General features: G+C 45.3%; 1 protein-coding gene across 1 annotated transcript in view; it reads right to left on the reverse strand.

The window, feature by feature from the left end:
* gli3 (GLI family zinc finger 3) overlaps nucleotides 1–21,133 on the reverse strand; it is a 122,586-nt gene that overhangs the window by 86,973 nt on the left and 14,480 nt on the right. Inside the window, exon 2 of the mRNA XM_036521423.1 lies at nucleotides 14,988–15,161. Within this exon, the coding sequence (XP_036377316.1) occupies nucleotides 14,988–15,120 (133 nt within the window). The 5' untranslated portion in view covers nucleotides 15,121–15,161. The remainder of the gene's footprint in view (nucleotides 1–14,987; nucleotides 15,162–21,133) is intronic.

Genomic DNA, 21,133 nt, shown 5'->3' on the forward strand with positions numbered 1-21,133 from the left:
TTGACATGTAATAAGATTACAATCCCTGTCCATATCAGCTCCCATTGACAAATTATCAGATGGCGGTAATCTGTGCAAAAAAAATTCCAAACATCTGAATACTTATTTTGGAAATGTGGACATCTTTTTGCTCAGCCTTGTGCGATGTGTTATCTGAAGTAGGTGCTGGGAGAAATTATTGTTGCAGTGTGGCTCCGGGCCTAAGAAAGCCAGGTAGAAATTTACTGACATCAAAAGAGGCTAAGCATTCTCTAAAAGAAACCACTTTCCCTTTGCTTGAGCAGTGTATTTGTGCATCCCCTGGCCATGTTTAAGGATGTGCCATTAATTGTATTGCATTATTTACATCAAACAACTACACCCAGCTGTCAAGCTGATCATGCAAATGAGTCAAGGGATGCTCTATACCGACGTTCTCCTGCCAAAAAGAGTCTGATTAAATCCAATCTAAAATCATGCAATAATCTCCAAAAATCTATTTATACTACAATTCCTGCAAAAAATCCACTATAGCATTGTCTTCCAATGTACACGTTTGTCACTTGTATACAGTTTCACAGCTCGGAATGGAAAAGGCGGTCTCCCTTCAGTCGGTCAATCGCGTGCCGAAAGCGGGCTTCTTGAAGTTTGTCGAGGAAAGACCGTGTGAATCCGCGTTCTGGCGACTTTCAGAAGTTGAGATTTCCTCGGCAGCACGGTTCCACCGTGGGGTCTCATTTGAATAGCGCAGAGCGGCAAAGCGGCGGCGGCGGCGTGCATGAGTGATGGCTCGGATAATTGCAGTGAGAGCGGCCCGTGGTTCGGGAGTGCTCCCCCTCCTCGCCGACGGCCGATTGTCAGGGTTTGATTTCCCTCACAGGCCCCGGCGACTGCTACGCTCAATATTCATCTCGGCCCATCCGAAGGCTCCCGCGCATCTCCTCCCGTTCGGCTCTTCCGTACCGCGCCTCCTTGCATTGCCCGCCACCCCCCTGTGAAATTTCAACTCCCTGGCAGTCCCTTTTCCCCGCTGCCGTGGCTCTGCTGGGATGGCACTGGGACGGGGTGTCTCAGAGCCCCGGCGCAGGAGCGCTCGGGGTAGGGGGCGAGTAGGAAGAGAGACGAATCAAAGGGAGCCTGACTCCATCATCCTTCTCGCATTCACCTCCAATCAGCGTTATGGTTTGATACACAACTAACCCCCATCTGGGACGAGCTTCAGAATCTTTGATGACACTTCTTTCATCAGAAATAGTTAAGTCAAACGCTCGCGCTGAGATGCCTGTCATGAAAGAAAGAATTCCCCTTTCTGGCTATTTTGAGTCATAATTAGTTTTGATGTCTTTCTAAGGGGCATCTTAAGTGGCATCTTTTGCTGTCTTCTTAAGGGGCATGTTTTTCCTGTACTCTGCTTCCCGTAAGAAAACCTTGCACTGGTTTCTTCAGTTCTAAGAAAGACCCTGCACTGATCTCTCCTGTTTTAAAAGCCTTATACTGATCTCTCCTATTTTAAGTGCCCTACACCGATCTCTCCTGTTCTGAGAAAGAGCCCTACACTGATTTCCGCTTCTCTAAAAAAGAACCTTGCAATGATTTCTACTGTTCTGAGAAAGAGCCTTATGCTGATTTCTCCTCTTCTGGGAAAGAGTCAACAAGCACTGATTTCCCCTGCTCTAAAAAAGAACCTTGCACTGATCTCTCCTGTTCTAAGAACAAGCCCCGCAGTGAACTCTCCTGTTCTGAGAAAGGTCCCTGTAATGACTTATTCTGTTGTATGGGCCCAACGCTGATGGTTTGCCCTGTGCTAAAAGAAGAACACTGCACGGGTTCAGTTGTGGACGATGAAGGCCTGAGACACTGTTGTGTTTGTGCAGACTCATTGAGAAGCCTGTGGGATCAGACCCGTCTGACTCTCAGCAGGGCCTGGGAGCTGATGTCTCCTTTCTCACCATACTGAAGGCCAGGCAAGGGCCTGCAATGCACAGATTAGAGCCCCTTCGCCAAACGAAGGAGAGAGGCAGCCAAAGCAAACAAATTATGAGCCAGGGAATGGCCACAGCAAGACAGCCCACTCCACAGCGCTTATTAGTGCGCCAAAAAAAGTTAGTCCAGGCACTGCTTTTTCTTAACTTGCACGTGAACAATGAAATGCGAAGCCATCTCGTGATATGTCAGAGGCTTTTTTTTTGGGTAAAGTTGTTTTAACACCCGTGTCCAACAGCTGCCTCTGTGCTTAACTTTTTGATGTGTGAATCTGTGCGCGGTGCATAGGAGCAGGCTTGTATTTAAAACAGTTAGCCACCACTTACTAGGAGAGGGATAATTAGGCACTTCAAAGGCGCTGGCGCGCAATCCCATGAGGGTCCAAAATCACCCCTCCCCCGCCCCCCCACTCCCAACCACCCCGCCCCATTTAATAGCATGTTAACTCCTATCTGTGGGTAGCAGGCTAATTTAACTTTTGACATTTGATATCTGAGGAATGAGCAGGATCAGCCGTTTAGCCGGAACGGGATTACCCCCACACCCCCCCACCACCACCCTGCCCAACTGAAAAAGCAGGGTTTGAGCCTGCCCGGATTCATTAATTTGCCTTGTGCTAAGCAGTTTATCAATGACTGGGAAATGTCTCAGCCTACTGCTGTGTTCTCTCTAGCTCTGAAACTGGCTCATCATGGACTTCTAATGTCAAAGGAGTGCACATCGGTTTATTGCTGTTTTTTTTAGTACTTGTTCTATGGTGGTCAAAGCTACCTGGAAATCAGAGAGCTGGATAGATTCACAGACACATTTCAACATTTTTAAAAATGTTGTTCACTTAAAAGAAATCTTTGTGAGAATAAACACTGCATAAACAAAATATCACTAGCTGACCTGGAACTTGAACTTTCATCAGGCATGTAATTTGAATTAATAACATGAAATTAATTATAGTTGTAGTTAGGTTAAAAATAGTTAGAAATAGTTCAGTTAGGCATATTTTATTATGGGGCTAATGTATGAAGATTTGGTTTGTTATACCACACACTTTCCTTGGGTTTTGTTTTCTGATTAACCCAAATGCTGTTTAATGCTGTGCAATGAAAAATGGTGCAAACAAGCCATGGTCTAAGCCAAGCATACAAAGTGCAAGTCAGTTAGCCTATTTTTGCAGCAATCCAATACGCTCACCCAGAAAAGGTGCCAGCTTTGTCATAGCAGCGGGAAACAAGCACTTGCCTTCATTTGCAATTTTAATTAAACAATTTCTTGTCCTTCTGTTTAACGTCTGTATTTCGGGTGCAAGTTGAGGAGCACACTGACACTGTTGTAACATGCAGAGCATACCAGAGCCTTTGATGTTGCTCCAAATAATGCTTATTGTCTTCCACTCTTCTAAAAATAAGTACTGTCTGATCTTTTATCACCACAGTCAGAATTCTAAACTATCAACATAACTCTGAAGTGATGCAAAATAAAATCAGACCGGCAAAAAGAAAAGAAAAAAGTGGCTGTGTTTTCAAAACATGAATATCTGAAAATCACTTTATCAACCTTTTTATCATGCACTTCAGCCACTTTAAACCAAGTTGGGGAGTACACTCTTTGTGGCAAAAAAACCCACATCCAGAGAAATAGTGAGCCAGTGTTGGGGTATCAATCTCTTGCCTTCAACAACCAGAAAGTTAAACTGAAAGCCAGACAAATTTGATGTGGGTATTATCAATATCTGTGTTCTGCGTTTCTCCATCTCCTACACGGACCTCTCCCTGTCTCCTGCAAGAGGGTTGCCCTCCCCATTATTAGCGTCATATAATTTAAACCTTGAATGGAGGGAGGACATGTGTCTTCATTACCACTTAGAGAAAGCTGATGAGATTACACAACCTATCATGTTGACCACATTACACCTAATTACAGTTTAGCGGAAGCAGCAGACAGAGACTGGGATGGCAGCCTTCAGGGATGAGACAGTCAAGACTTGACCCTTTATACTCCAGGTTTAAACCTCGCATCACGCCACTGCATGGGGCTAAATGGACTAGAGGAGACAATGGTGCAGTGGTGGACCGTGAATTAACTGCCACTGAGAGCCGTGGAATTAGAATTGTACTGGCACACCATAAGGCTGACTGGGAGAGGATGACATTAAAGGAGCAAATATGCACAGAAGAGCTTTGAGGACGTGATTGCCCGTGCCAAGGTCCAACCAAAGAGGCAAACAAAATGCCTCATATGCCCCCCACCTGCCCCTACCCCCTTGGAGGACTACCTCTGCCTCTCTGTTGTGGTGGGTCAGTGGAGTGGCATGACCCCGTGTTAGCACAGGTCACGGATCCTGGTTTTAAGGAGGCCGGCCAGAGAGGCCCAAAGGCTCAGGGTCCACGGCGGAGGAAACACAATCTGCTCAGATGAGGCTTTAGCAGATTGGGTCGCATCAAACGGCAAGAGGGGACAGCAAGAGAACAAAGCAGCAAATCTGAAAGTGCCACACAGATGGCCAAAACCCGCCACTGCAGTTCTTTCGGTGACCAGCAGGTGATTGCTCACCCCCCCCCCCCCCCCCCCCCCCCCCATAATCCTCTTTCTGCCTCAAGACCTTTATATACTGTCTCTCACTCCCTGTCTCTGTCCCCCTATCTCTCTCTCTCTCTCTCTGCCCTCTCTCAGCCCCTCTCGCTCTCTGAAAGCCACCACTCCTGCCAGCCCCTGCTCTTGGTAATAAGATTTACTGCTCTGCGACCTGTCCTGTCACTCCGACGGCGGGAATCCTCCTCCCCACAGCTCCTGCGGATTCCTGCTATAAAACTCAGATCATCTTTAATCAGTGCATTTCTCGGCCCTCTTAAAATCTCATTCATTCTGCATTCTTCACACTATTCCGTTGCTCTGCTCACACACTCAGCTTTTTCTCTCTCTTTATATTTCTACACTGTGACGCTGTGTGAGATCGCGCCGCCCAGTTTCTGCTCAATCTCAATGCCCGACGGTCGCAACGCTATTCCTCTCATGGCTCACACTAAACCTGTATGATTTCCTTCTTCTTCTCCTGTTTCTGCAAAACTTGGCTTTGTCAGTCCCCCTGCCCCCCCCCACCCCACCCACCCCCAGCTCCTTGGAGGCTTTTTGTTAAGATTGAGCGTTCTGTTTATTTACGCTTTTCAGCAGCAGATGTTTGTGATGTAGCTTGATGGTTGCAAATGGATTTTGTCATGCCCCTTCAAGCATGATGTCAGATAGTGGGTGAATGTTCTCCACTCTGGCACCATGAAGCGTTGCAGAGAACTTTCTACAGGTGTAGGTGCAGGATTTCAGTGACAGCAGAATACTTACGCATGGAGAAAATGGCTTGAAATTTTGCACTGTTCCTCTGATGCTCGTTGCAACAAGTGGCATAAATAGAAGGGGGGGCGCAATATGTTCTAGTTTATTCGTCTTCTGTGCTTCAGTGTATGCAATGACACCCAAAAACTACTACCCAAAGCAAACCCAGGGAGAGTAAAGAGGAGAAGAAAATATTTATACTTGTGTCAATTTCAGCCTGTCAGAGCACTTTTCTGGAGAAAAGACAAAAGCATGAACCTAACGATGGCCAGCGGCCAGGGTGCACTTTGACCTGCCGAGTGTTTATCTTGGACGAAGATCATGGACTGCAGTTGGGGCTGCACCATAGGCTAATGCAAACTGGGGTGGGATGGGAACTGTGTGGTTTACCATATACTCTACAAGCACTGAAACCCTAATAGACTGCTGCTACTGAAAAAGAAAAAAAAAATCCAACTCCTTCCTATATAAAGCGCTTTTCCTCCTCCGCTGTCCCGACTGCACCTCCTGCAATCCCACGCATGTCTCTGAAAGTATATGTTTCGCACCGGAAAAGCGCCACCACAAAAAATTGTCCTCCCTGAAAAGTGCCTCTGGCAGCGATGGGGTTGCGGAGTTCCCTCCGAAACGCTGGGAGTTTCCTCCCTCCCGCGGCTCCCCAATCACGTGCACCGCTTGGAGACGTGCCTTGGCTCCTTTGGCAGGACGGGACGTGCACATTCAGTTCGCTGGTGCAGACCCCCAGACCTCTCCTGCCTCGTAGATCCACGCAGAGCTGAGCAGGATCCAGCCGTGAACAAAGAGCACATTGAAGAGGTGGAAATGTAACGTGTGCCATATCTGACAGCGTTAGAGGTGAAGCCGTGACGTCGCCAAATTGTTAATAATGGGACCAATATCCTGCAGCTGTCCTGGAGCTCAGCACATGGGTGTGGGCTTTCACACAAGAACATGCATTATGAGGAATGACACCAGGGATTTTAATTCCATGTGCTCTGTTTTTCCTCTTCGTAAACATGCATGCACATTCACACACACACACGCACAAACACAAATTATTAGTTTACTGCTTACACACAAACACACAAACTTGTGTGATTACACCCTTAAGAGATGTGTTGACAAGCCACATAAGTCAAGGAAGGGAGCAAAAAGTAGCTCTGTGCAAAAGAGAGGAGTTTGTGTGGCTTTCATTTTCAATAAAACTTCATGAGTTTACCTTTCCTTATTTCCATGAAACCTCAAAACACTTCAGTCACAATACCATCAATTATTTCCAAACATTTCTGTTAAGATATCATAAAACAAGACAACGTCACAGCAGCATAATTTCTGTAAATCGTATCATGGCATAATAATTACATTGATAATGACTAAGGGTGTTGAGTAACATATTCAACAGCATGTGAATTTTTCTCATTTTTATCAAGTGCAAAGCATAATTAAATAAAAAAATAGGAAAAAAATTATAAGCCTGCTAACATTTCTTGTTTCACAGAGCTTTGCTCTCGTTCGGGAAGTAATAAAGAGGTGATTTTCTCTCTCTTGGAATCTGACTGGCACGGAGTCAGACATGAGAATCTCTTCCATCGGATTTCTTCTGTCGCCCTGGGGCTGCAGACGAAACATCATTAGGCTTGCAGCTCCAGGTGGGACCCAGAGACACGGGGAGACAGGGCTTCAGAAACGCAGAGGAGTGCAGTTTGGGGCACCGTCACACGCTCACCGCGATGAAGGGGAGCGATAACCACACGGCAAGCACTCCAAACCCCTGGACTCTGACACCGGCTCCCTCTGAACACAGAGCTTCAAGAGCTCAATAATATTGAGCCGAGCGGGGAGAGGCGCCCGCTTCATCCAAGAGAGGTGTTATTCTCTTCAGAATGTACAGGAACAAAAAAAAAGAAAACGAGAGAGATATTGATATGTGCGGCGAGAGGCGTGATCTGTGAAACACCCAAGGAGAAACCTACCTCAGAGGCTTGTTTTTTTTAACTTCTTGCACAGTGAATTACCCAGGATCGGCTCACGTAAGGACACGAGGACAAGTTTGGCATACTTCTAAAAGTACATGTCGCTGTTTTACACACTTTGTGGTTGCCCCGCAAAGGACGTTTTAAAATCCAAATTCTCCCCCCTTTTCAGTTTTTTTTGTAAAATCGATCAACTCTGTGTCTCCTGTTGCCTTCCATAAAATATGTAAATTGAAAAGGATGTCTTTTGTCCCTGCCATTTATCCGATGCAGGCTACAACGGGATCCTTTCAGCTGACACCCACCACCGAAAGCAAACTGCGTGCAGCCTCGACATTCCAGTGTAGGTGCATTTCTTCAGATAATCTGCCAATAATCACATCTCCTTTCACACTCTAAACCTGAGGTATTTACAACAGGCCCGGGAGAGAGCATGTGGGGTGTGAGAGAGTAAAAGAGCAGGAAAAAACTGGCCTTTTCAACTTCTGTTTCTAATCAATCACCAGAAATCAGTGCCGCAGTTTATGGTGTTTGATCTTGGCTCTTCTTTCGCCCTTTGAGAGATGGAGTGAGACAGCGGAGAAGGAATGGAAGCAGGGTGGAGATGGGGGTAAAGATGAGGGCTATGGCAGGCAACCAGAACTGGTGCTATTGGGGGGCCCCTTCACCTTGAAATGTGAACTGACCTCCAGATTCCACATCCCTTGCACACTGACAGTGCATCATGAGGAGGACCACATTCCTCAACTCAAAATGCTCTGACACACGCATCTGGGCGTAGGCACATATGTGCATGCTTGCTCACATGCGCACAAACACACCTAAGCAATCATCGATGCAAACATATGGTGCATGCACACACACACACACACCACCCTGCTCAGTTCCACAAGCACACGCATTCATGCAGAGAACATTTGCATACCCTTTTTACATGCAAAAGCGGGCTCACAAATCTCCTAGAACGGTTCTTGGACTCAGCGCGCTTACAGCACAGAGAAATAACAGGGCGGCCTGCCACCACAGGCGAGATCTAAGCGGCACTCTGCTCCGGTTATTTAGTTACAGCATCTGGCCACAGTTGTTATACAAAATCTGTTTGAAATTCGACAAACTCCTCTTTGTACACAGAGCAGCAGAGAGACGAAGTAGGAAAGAGAGGGAGGGGACATGAAGCCATCATTTTACTGTCAGGGTTACGCCGGTTCTGCTCCCGGCAGAGGGGGCGTCGGTGATGCCTGCCGACAAATGGGCAGAGTGGCAGAATGCTCAACTGTTGTTTTCCTACTTTATTGTTTTACGCTTTTACGAGACCCATCCCCTCTGTCCTCTGTCCGCTCAGAAGCACCTGTCGCAGCAGTGCGATTTCAAGGCCGTCGCTGCTGACTGAAGTTTGACAATTTGCGCTGGTGATGATGGTGGTTACACCTCACATTCCACAGCCTGTTGACTTGTTGACTGGTCCCTTGTGTGTGGTGACTTACACAACCACTGTGTGCACGAGTAGCACAGAGAAGTATCAAAGCATCTTTTGCTTGCGTGGTGAATGTATGGTGTTCCATAATTATAAACAAATATTCACTGTTAGTACCAACACTGTTCATGAAATGTTCATGCATGTTAATAACCCAGTTTATAACCTCTTACAACATATCCTGAAAGTGAGGTCAACAGACTATATCAAGGCCTTTGCGTGTAATAAGATTACGTGGGTACTGATAATAAGAAGCAGGGAATCATCTGGCTGGAGAAAAGTGTTCTGCCTGTTCTTGCACCTGCAATGGAAGTTATCATTAAGAGCTGGTTCCCCCTCGCTGTGCGATCAAGCTTGAGGCTATTCGCCACTGTTTTCTCGAACACTAGGGCGCGCTCTTACAATGAGATCCCTGACCCTTGGAGCGGCGGGATAGGGATAATCTTGCCCCTTCGGCCCAGCTAGGGTGCGGCTACCAGGTGGGTTACCCTGCTGCTGTAGGAAATTGCTTTCAGTGCAGACGTCCATGAAGTTAGTCTCAGACCAGACCAGTATATTCAACGTACATCAGATGGAATGCCCATCTTCCTTTCCCCTAAATCTTAGTACGTTTACACCTCTAGCTCGCACATATAAGTACATCAATCCAGTCCTAATTACCTCACATAGTGTCAAATGGTACTTATTGTACTACATGTGCACAACTACAGATACGTACAAATGAATGAATCTGGTATGCAATGTATCCTTAGCTGTGACTTAAATACTATATATCAGTGTAATTGTGTTTGTACGTGTTAATGCACTCATGTGTATGTGCATGCATGCACGTGTGTATTTGTGTCGGTCTGTGTGTGCGTATGTGTGCATGAGTGTGTGTATATATATATGTGTGTGTGTGTGTGTGTGTATGAGTGCAAAAGTGTGAGTATATTTGTGTGTGTGTGTATGCGTGTGTATGCGTGCATGAGTGTATATATATATATATATATATATATGTATATATGTGTATGAACGTGTGTAAAGTGTCTGCAAGTATTTGTGCACTCATACAGACACATCCCGGTGGGTGGGGAGGAGCCCCGCTGTGACACTAAAAGCAGCCTTTCCTCTTCGGGGCAGCAGTGTCAGGGTCCATAACGCCCCTCATTGTATGGGTCGACCCACAAACTAGGCACCATTCCCCCGGGATTCCTTATCCCCTGCTGCAATCACACACTCAGCTCTCCCTCATTAACCTCCACAATCTATCCAAAGAAGGCGGGCCACAGTGTGTGTCCTCCTCCAGCTCACACTTCTGTGCACTTCCCTGACACCGAATGCAGCAGAAAAATCACCCAATGTTTTCGCCTCCTTTTTATCAAATTAACCCCGCCCCCTCTCAGATTTCATCAGCCACTTCATCTGCCACCACAAAAGACCCCGCCTGTTTGTTCCTTTGATTGTGCTTTTCTAATTACCATACACCGAAAACAGTCGGACTTGCCGAAGTGGTGAACCTCTCTGAAAGGATGTAAGAGGGGAGGAAAGAAAGCAAACCAGAGAGAAGCGAAAAGGGGCCCAGTGGAGAAACAGCTGATTATGAGTCCCATCAAGTGATCAATGATTTCATTAATAAGACGGATCGTGCAACTGTCATCCAGCTGACAGAGCGGTGAGGGATGATCTCTGGTCGGGGCTCCATTTCCCCGCCTGGTCTGCGCGCTGGCAGCTTCTCTGGGTCCATTCAATATTTCCCCAAGAAGAACGACAACACTGGGGAAGAGGTGGGGGGGGGGGTGGTCTGGGGCTGTTGGAGGGGGTAGCGGGGGGGGGGCAGTAGAAAAGTGAAAATCCATTTTGAAACCAATTTTCAATTAGGATCCACAAGCTGTTATCACAGGTGTCGCAGAATGGAGGCCGTAAGTGAAAATGTCTCCTATCCGTTTCTGAAATGAAACCTTATCTGGGCAGCACAAAGATGGCCCGGACAGCCTATCTGTGAAATTACTTTCCATCCGCGGTGTTAACGGGAACTTTATTTCTGTCAGATGACATTCTTCTGTATTTGCCATTGATAATTTAAATGACTGCCTAAAAAGAAGGTGGCCGCCTCTCTCTTTTTAGAAACCACCCTGCCCCCCCCCCCCCCCCCTCCCCAGAGCAAACCTTTTTTCCCCTCCCAAAACGCAAGTCTCTCTTTTCTCATACTTTCTTTTTGAAATGTGATTTCACTTGTAAACCTCTCTCAAGACACAAAGCTTACTGCCCTTCCACACTAAAGTACACTGACTTTTTTTCCCCTTCAATCGGGTGTCTTGGCCTTAAAATCCCGACAAAAAAAACCCCCAGCTCTCTGCCGCTTCTTTCATGCATTGCGAAGTTCATCTGCGCCCTGCTTACTTAGTGCACACACTCCCTTGTGATTTTTCAATTGCAAGGTCTCTCTCTTCCCCTCCGTCTTCCTCTCCCTCTATCTCTTCTCTCTCTCTCGCACTGGGGATCACCCATTTCATTAATTCAGCACCCAACCACCAAAATCAAAAATCCAACCAACCAACCGACCAGAAACTTCTTATTCACATGCCGGGCCTTTTTTCCTTTTCTCTTTTTTTCAGCAAATTATCCCATGACGACGGGATTTACTCAGTCAAAGAACACGGGCACTTTTTTGTGGGTGGGGGTAGGGAGGAGGGAGGTGGTGGTGGTGGTGGTGGGGGGGGGGGGGGGTTCTGCCTGAGAAGCAACAAAAGAATCAGGAGACTTTGTGGTCCACCTGCCTGGCGAATGATGAGGACGGGGGAGAGCCTCCCCCCCTCCTCACCCCCCAAAAAGAAACCAATCAAACTATTGTTGTGGCACAGTCAGACCTTTTCAACTGTCAGGCCAGGAGAGCGGGCCATGAGATGAAAGGAGCACAGGATGAAACTACCATTTAGCCAACCATGTGGGAACGCTCCCCAAAGACTCAGTAATTGCGCTGAAACTCAACTTTTTCAGAACTTCCAGAGAGAGAGAGAGAGAGAGAGAGAGAGAGAGAAAGAGTTTTTAGGCTACTTAGCAGTGATATTGTATTATGGTTTTTCTCATCTTATTCAGAGTGGTATAGCTTCCTCTTGCGCATTAATACTACAATATTGTTGTTATATGATTATTTATGTTAAACCCAAGTCAAAAAACATTTCCTATTTCAACACTGCCAGCAATAGATGGCTCTTGTGTATTCTGACGGTACAGCTGATAGTTAACTATCTGTCAAGGAATTTCAACATAATGTGCATTGCACGGTATAATGTTAAGCAGAACCCCGTTTTGCACAGCAGATCTTGAAAAGAACCATTATCTGCTGGAAAAAAAAATGAAATCCAGGATAAAATTTCAAAAGGTGTTTAGGCTGTGCCAAAGCTTTTCAGGGTTCCAAAGTGCACATAAAGGTTAGCAACAGGACAAAACGTGATGTTTACAGTGCTACATCCTTGAGATTCTTTTCATTTTTATACAATGGTGAGTGTGTGTGTGCTCTGAGAGTGCAACATGCTCTAAACTGTTGAGCAGAAAGCCCGTTTCTCCCACATTCCTGATACTGCTCCGACTTTGGGAACTTCAGAACCCTGCATCCTCCTCACCTTCCCTCACACACCATCTACCCCCACAACTCCACAACAAAGCTTCCCGGGCCCTGCCCACTTATCCAGCCAGCCAATGGGCTGTGACCCCAGCCCCAAGAGCAGAGACCATGCGAGGCCACGTGAGGGTGATGCAGCTGCTTTGGCGTTTGAGAGGGAGGGGGCTGGAGAAACACACGTTTGTACATGCACAACACAGCAAAGTTCCTCAGTGAGTTGCGCTCCATCACTCTCTTTTTCTCAACTACACAGCCTCTGTGTTTCTTAAAAGAGATGAACTACCGATAATTCAGTGACAACGCTGTGTTACCTTCAACCCTAAGTAGTGAAAAATACTTCTTAATATTCCTTTTTACCTTACTGCACAGAAGGAAAATTATTTTGCCTCCTTGTTCTTTGAAATTCAGTATGGATTCATGCATTAACATAATACAGAGAAAAGTGCCTGCATTGTGTCCCCCCTTGACAATCAAATGGAGTATAGTGATTTTTTTTAGTAATATTGCTTTGTTAAACTCAAAATTACATTTCATCTGATTACCTTCAATACAACTGCTAGCACACTCCCATTGGACTTGACTGTATTTATAGTCTTTGAAAAATAATATAAACAAATAAAGAAAAGTGAGTCCAAACTTTTGACTGGTACTACATATCACAGAAACTCATCCAAAGCCCTGTGTGCAAAACAGAAAGTCACCTGACTTATCTGAATGCTCAGTCAGACACTTCAGGCAAGTCTGTGCAGGGCAGGGGTGGGTTTGGTGACAGAAAGAGCAAATGTGGGCACATGAGGTCAGAGGTACCATCCAAAACACAGGTGTCTGAGAAACACATTCCAATTGCACTCTTAATCACTAAAAACAAAATCTGATACGCATACATAAGTTCTACGTACAATGACACTTTACAACATCTAAAGATCTATTGGAATGTGAAAGTAGATGTGTAAAGTGTATGCAGTTTCTCATATATTAGTTTGTGTTACCGCTCATAATGCTGAATTTTTCAATAGCCCATCCGCAGAGTTCCTGTCCACTGAGGGCCAGAGCTCCTCCAGCTGTGAAAGTGCTCCTCTTTCTCTCCCTTAGTGAGGGCAGACCCCCCTACCCCTCATTAGCCCTGAGTTAGCGCTGTTCTCACTGTGCCTAGGGTTTCCCCTCCTGGAGCGGGAAGCTGGCTCTCTATCAGGGGGAAAATATTTTCTTAGGCCCTTCCTGTGAAGTGCCAGTCACTGGTGATCCACAGCTGCTCACAATTACACTTTGTTTTTTGGAGGGGGAGGGAGGGGTTTACTGGGGTCAAAGGTGAGGGGGTGTTGGGTTACACCTGATAAGAGGTTATGAGTTGTGGGGGAGCTAAGGAGAGTTTAGCAACGATAATGCGCAACAGATATGTAATTTAGCCTCTTAAGTCCACAGAAGATTTTGATCTATGCTGTTCTCTTTCAGTGCTGACGGTTTTGAAAAATAATGCTTGCTGTAAAACTTTTCCCCTTTTTCCTTTAATTAATACAAAGGTGTTAGCCGTCTGGGAATGAGTGAGAGTGAGAATGTTGAGGATGCATTCCATGTAACCTGCCCTCACCCCCAAAAACTCCCCCACAACTTCCTGCAATAACACGAAAGCCTCACATATGGACAGCAAACCCAACAAGTCATTAACCCTCTCTTTGACTATTTAACGTCCTCAACCTGGGACCTGGAGTGATAGCATTCAACAAATCCTACAAATCAGCTGTAACCGAGGGCGACAGACTTCTTCTGACACACACACACAAACATACACACAGACTCCGCCGGTGACTTTTCCAAATGTGCACAGCTGTAATTTGAGGCACGGTCCTCTGTTTTGTTTAGAGTTGCTGGCTGGCTGCTGGCATAGACGGTTTTTCGAGAAATTATTAAAAATGCTGCAGATCTGGAAATGCGTTTGGGCACCATATCAGTTTCATCACAATGAGATCCCGAGATGGCAGAGTGTACGGTATGGGTGGAGACATTTCTCCTCTGCTTGCCTGTGATGGCCGCTTAAGCGCACGGCACATCACTGAGCATTTAAACGCAGCTGTTTTTCCTTTTTTCTTTAAAAAGCACATTCACAGACGATGTCATGGATCTGCCACAACCCGTCTGTTTACATCTCTCAGTCTCCACTTGTTTCCAGAGATCTCCTGCCGGTGGGCCCTGCTCACACTCAGCCAGCCTGCTGCTGCTGAGCCTTCACAGCCACAAACAGCTCAGGGTCCTTCTGTTTCTCTGGAGAGAACTCTGCTCCACATTGCCTGCATCTGAAATCAATACTACTGTTTGACAAAATCTATTCTAAAGTCAAATGATTTTGAGAGAAGAAGTGGATAGTCTTGAGTAATTGACAAACGATTATATGAGCCTTGAGCACCCAAATGATAATTCAGCCTTAAAGTTAATCCTCAATCCTGGTTCCTCAATCCTCTCCCTAAATGTCTCACCAGATGAAGTACTGTTGAACGAAGCTGAACTGTAAAAATCAGGCTAGGCCAAATATTGACTCATGGAGTGATGGTGTAAATCAGAGAGGAAAAGACATGCAAAGACTGGAGCATTTGACAAAGGATATCTGGGAGAGACGATGGGCCAACAGGCCTGGTACATTTAGATTGGCGCTCCTTACCATTGGATGTGGTGCTGGAGGCTACCGCCTTCTCGCTAACATCAGCTCGGCCTGACGAGCCTCTGCTGGCCACAATGGTCTCCACCCTCTTCTTCTTCTCAGCTGCGGAACTGGCATGGGACTGGGCTTCCATGGTGACTTCTCATTCCTCAGCGTCTCATGGAGCCGGGACACCTGCCCAAAAGCAACAACAGACAGACAAATGAGGCCCGTGGGCACGTGGGGCTTTCCAGCTGCATTCCCTCATTGGGACCTCGTTCTACTGCGGGACATGGTCCTCGCTTTTGGTTGGTTTCAGAGACCACAGAGTGTGTGCTCAGAGACTACAGAGTGAAGCTGCGGCTCAGAAAAAAAAGCCACTTACCATTTTACGCAGCAGGACAAAAATGTCACTGGTCTTTCAAGAGGATTATGGGGTCAACTGTTCTTTCTGGCTATTCGAATCAAATGATACACTTTTTGCAGGTAAGGCAACTGCAACAACTGTGGTTTTACATACAGTTGCTGCCTTGTGTTTGTTACCCTACAGTACTTATTTAAAACATCCACATGATGACAGTTCTGAAAATGTTTTCCCTGACACTAGCCTTTATGACAGCTCAGCCACTGCCTGGCTATTAATCAATTCAGAATCTACCTTCTGTGTAGTGAAATGGAAGACTGTGTAAGTTTCATGCATGCTGTGACCTTTCGAAGTCCCCTAGAAACACTTCTGCGGACCCAGCTAAGAAATAACTGCTTCTGCTCTTTTGAACAAATGGGCAACAGTGAGGCTGTTTTCAAACCTCAGAAAGTATGTGATTTAATGGATACCTCTTTATCATGTTGGGTTTGCGCTCATATGGGCCATGAACATTGACTTTTAGTGCAAGACAGGTCCAATTCCACAGACTCACAAAGGACAGCTGAGAGAGTTTGAGACATTTAAACAACTAGCCCTGTTTTGGGAAGATGTGGAAGACTTCATGACCACTCATACATTACCCCTTCCTTATTCTCGCATTACAGGTACTAATGTGGTATATTTCAGGATTTACCACAGTGTGAATAGCAGATTCTGTCTGCACTATTTCAGAAAGGAAAAAAAAAACCCTTGAGGGGAAACTACCAAGAAAAACACAACTCACAATTGAAAAACAAGGAGTTGTTTCGGGATCCTTTGGGGAATATCAGGACTCTGAAGCCTTTTTATTCTCTAAGAGAGTTATTTTCACTGCTTTTCTTTTTTTTCGGGGGGGGGGTGGGGGGGGGGGGCTGGTATGGGTGTTCAGTTAGTTAGAGTCTGGTAGACATGTTGCTCTTGACCCCTTGAGAAGGTCCATCAGTGTCAACCTCAGCAGGAACCAAAGCAGGTTCTCTCCAGACCCCTACTGTTTATAGAGTGTTGAGCCCTGAGGCATTGGAACCATCGTGATGAAAGGGACACAGAGACCAACAGCAATTCAGCAGATTTCAGGGCTCAGAAAGCCCAGCCATTCATCTAGGCCCTTCACTTATCTCAAATACACAATAATTCATGGATTATTCCTGGAAATATTTAGTCTGCCCAACATTTTGTTTCAATTAAGAGAGACTTAATTGCCAAACAAGACTTTTAATTGACCCCCTCCTTCCTAAATCTACCCAATTAAAGGGGTGTGGAGAAAATGTCTCCATTGTATAAGGCTGCTGTTGAACTTAGGGAAGACAGATTCATCGTGGTCCCCCACAACAGGGGCTGAGTAACCCAGACAAACACAGTATGCCTTGTTTGCTTTTCTTCTCCCTCCTTTAACCAAACTCTGCTGTCTGTTTCCACCCAACAATAACATCTGCAAGTAATCCCAAGCATAAAACATGCAATTATTCCACAACCAATCAAAACAGAATCAAGCAACATTTTCCATTTTTCCCTCTAATCATTTTGACATGAAACCATGTGTTACAATTAGCCTCACTCCAAACCATTTTTTTAAATCAGAAAAGTTGCCCCAATTAAAACTCATACTAGCTTTACAGTGCATGTCACAAAATACAAGCTCTTCCAAAAAATGTGAAAACTCAAAAAAGTCTGAGAAATTCCCGGACCAAAATACATTTTCAACCTGGACTGTGTATGCATTGTGCCTGCCACTCATCAACATTCTTTGCAAACCATGGATGAAATGAAGAAAAAGGAGCAGACCAGACGCAGGACACCCAAGTCAGTATTTTCTTCCTTATTTTACATGACATGCTTAACTAATTTGACTGAATAAACTTTCAAGGGGAAAAAAAAGCTAAGAAAGTCATTTTCTCTCATTGAAAGACCGACCTTCAACCTATCAGTGTATTTGCAGTGTGCCTGCATGCGTGCCTGTGTGTGCGTGTGTGCGTGCATGTGTGTGTGCTCGCTTCTCTATCCCTCACTTCTACCCCCAGGTGAGACAGACGGGAAGAAACAAAAAGGAAGAAAAGGTTGCTGAGAGGAAGAAAAAGGGGGAGAAGGGGGGAGAGTACCAGGAAGAAAGAAAGAAAGCAATAGGGAGAGAGAGAGAGAGAGAGAAAAAAGGGGAGCATAAACATTCCTTCGGTAAAGCAAATATTCGCAGCTCTTGGCCACTCGAGCGTGGCTGACCCCCTTTGTGTTGCTTGCAGCAGGCCACATTTCCAGAGCCGCAATTAAAACCAGGACCTTTTCTCTCCATAATCCCCATGCCCTGCGCACTGGCAGCCTAGCCTCAAGCAGTCCTGCAGGTGTGCGCACCCCCACATCCCTCCATAAAACCCATTATAACACTTCATAAACATCACTAACACTTTTATATTCATACGAAACCTGATGTAATGCCCAATGCATTTCACTCCTTCAGCACTTAATCGGATGCAGTGGTGGGATCTCAGACATGCTCCATAATTATCAGGAAAGTCTTAAATAAAATAACCCAATTTTTTTCTCAATTTTTTCTCTCTGTTGACTCATTCTTTACATGAGAGCTATGAACGAAATAATCATACTAATATCTCTCCTTGGTCATAGAGAGCTTCATTCATGTAGCATCGAAGTTGAGACCTGTAGACAATGTGTTCTAAATAGTGTTTTGGTATTTCCCTTTTTATCCAATCTACTTAGACCATAGACCTTTGGTGTATTTTGACTCAATAATTGAGGAAAATGTTCTGCTGAAAATTAAGAAGAGCCTGAACCTGGTAGTTGACTAAGGACAACAGGTCATGACAAAGGACCATGTAGGACGTCAAAAATATTTAAAATATGTAAAGGCATCTAGCGCAGTATCACCTTACGCAAGTCTAACCTTAAGGTTTGGCATCCAAAATCACTCAAGATTTTCAGAGAAATACACTGACACACTGCCATTTCTGCAACAATTCAGACATTAATAAAAAAAAATCATATTATTGCCTATTCTTTGAAATACCTATCATACACACACATTTACCACTGAGAAAATCGACGGCTGTTCCTTCAGTTTTTTTAGGATTATAATTCCTTCACAGAGAAAGAGCGATTAACCAGGTTTAAAGTATCGTTTTGAGGCTGCATGTAATAATGATTCTTATTTTAAGCACATTAAGCAAATCAATTTAACATAAATTATACGCTTTGGTGACAAAAGCTTAGAGTTGAAAGTCTGTTACCAATGGCACACATCAAAGTCAAAAATGAAAAGAAACTTTTACCTCTTTCCAACATTTATTTCAAAGGGTGTCTAAATAAGAAATAAAAGTGATTGTTTCTGGGAAGAAGGGGAGAAAACTTTACATTCATTTCCCTGTACATAAATGTGTATTTTGAATAAATGTATATATTTTACATTAATGTATATTTGCACACACACACACACACACACACACACACAAATCTACACCTAGATACACATACAGAGACACACATGCAGGTATATACATAAACTCTTGAACTGTCTTTTTTTATCTGGTGATTTTTTTTATTTGATTTCCCCCCTGCCGCGTCTCAGTGTGATGGTGCTATAGTTGTATTCATTTCATTATGGGCTGTGAGGTGCTGAGCGTCCCTCGGGCAGGCAAACCAGGCAGCAGCATCGCATTCATCATCATTACATCAGTGGCCGTGGAGATCCTTTATCTGACGCTTATCAACACAGCGCAAATGCACTAAAGAGAACGACATAGCGAGAGAGACAGCGAGGCTTTCTGAGTAAGAGAGCGTGCAGTGATCAACTGGCAACTTACGCCACTCTCCCTTTATCGCCTCTAATTATATTTTGCTTTTATATTTTACTTTTAAGGATAACGCTGGGAGGTTTCAGAATGGGTGGGGGTCCTCTTGGCTTTAGGGTTGAATATACAGCCAAGAAACCTAAAAAAGAGCGGAATGAGACGGTTTTCAAGGCAGTGGGGGGTGGGGTTTGGGGTAAATGTGTTGTGGGAGTGGGTAGTGGTTCCAGGGAATGGAAGAGGTTTAACAGGCTGGGGGTAGATGGGAAAACTAACAAGCCTTTCTCTGTATCAGTCTTATCAAAAGCATTTACACTCCTTACCCCTTTCCACATCAGGGGAATTTAGGAATAAAACAACAAATTCTGGCTCTGACAAACACATTTGTGTTAGAAAATGCATTCATGGGCATTGTGGGACAAAGTGGTTAAGACAGCACATAGCAACAATGAGAAACACCCACTAACTGTGCATAGCATAGCCTGTCTCTACTGCGGCAGGTCTGGCAGTGTGGAGTAATTTTCATCATGAGGGAACTGGACTTCAAACCAAAGGATTGTGGGTTTGCATCCCACAGGGTACTCAGCCAAAAACACGTTACAGTAAGATATGTAAGTTGCTTTGGATAAAGGGTCTGCTACACAAATAGGAATTCCCTTTCTGCTCCAAAGGACAGGGTTTTTGAGTTTAGCCAGCCAGGTTTGGGCTCCATAAAGTTTCCCAGAAAGTGGTGGATACATTTACATCACTGGACAAATTAACCATAAGTGTTACACTGACACTACTCTCTATTGTGACTGACCTTGCCACCTTCTGGCCTGCTGATGGAAATATACTAGAAAGGAAGAGGGTACCCCCACAGCTGTTCCTCACACCTCACCTCTTCAAAAGAATGATGGGTTCTTACATTTTGGTTTATCCCTAGATCAGCGTTTCCCAAACCTCTCCTGGAGGACCACTTGGTCCTGCATGTTTTAGATCTCTCCCTGCTCCAACACAGCTGATTCAAATGATCAACTCGTTATGAACTCCTGAAGCTGCTGAATAACAAACTGATCATTTAAATCAGCTGTGTTGGAGCAGGGAGAGATCTAAAACATGCAGGACAAGTGGTCCTCCAGGAGAGGTTTGGGAAACGCTGCCCTAGATTTCTCACAGGGGTCAGCAGGTACAGCTCAGAAACAGACACAGAGGGAGACAAATTCAGCTTTAATCAGTACTGTACAAGGAACCTGCACTCCACACTATTAATCTGGTACAGCACTGCACATCACTGAACTGGAATGGCACTGTGTGTCATTGAATTGAGATGCCACAGCAAGCCACTGGACTCCTGCTGGACTGTGCATTATTGAACTGGCACTGCATAGCAAACCATTAGGCTGGAACAGCTTCGGGCATCATCGCACAGTACTGACTAATTCAGCGCTTTGACATTTGAGCAGTTACTAAGCACACCCCTCAGGTACCACGGGCAGATATGAGGGCGTTTTATCACTCTGCATGACGGCAGCCCTTCGCGCCAGCTCCAGAACCCTCTGAGGGGATCTCGACATTCGGACCCGAGCAGGTTCTCCTAGCGCTCGGGGTGAGGGGGATGGGAGGAACATGTCGAAACGAGCAGCCACTGCAGAGGGGAAATCCTCCTTTGGTCTTTTTCAAGGGCAACTATGCAATTGTGCTCCCCAGCCCTTTAGCAGCTTTCCACTGGCTCTAATAAGATTATCCTTGTGCGCGTCTGCATTTCCCAGACCTTTCCACTTAAGATGCTTTGGAGAACTGGTGTGGGACCGAGCGCATTTTACAGCAGAATGAGCTGAGAACATCTTACATTCCTGGGTAACAAACAGACACGATGTAATCTTAATGCTTACACAATTCCTTTGCTCTTGCTACCCTGTAGATAACAGGCAAATAAAACACGCACGTCGATAAACCTCCAGTGTTCCCAAGTCTTTCACGTTTAACCC

The sequence above is a fragment of the Megalops cyprinoides genome, chromosome 2 (assembly GCF_013368585.1).
Source record: "Megalops cyprinoides isolate fMegCyp1 chromosome 2, fMegCyp1.pri, whole genome shotgun sequence".
NCBI lineage: Eukaryota > Metazoa > Chordata > Actinopteri > Elopiformes > Megalopidae > Megalops > Megalops cyprinoides.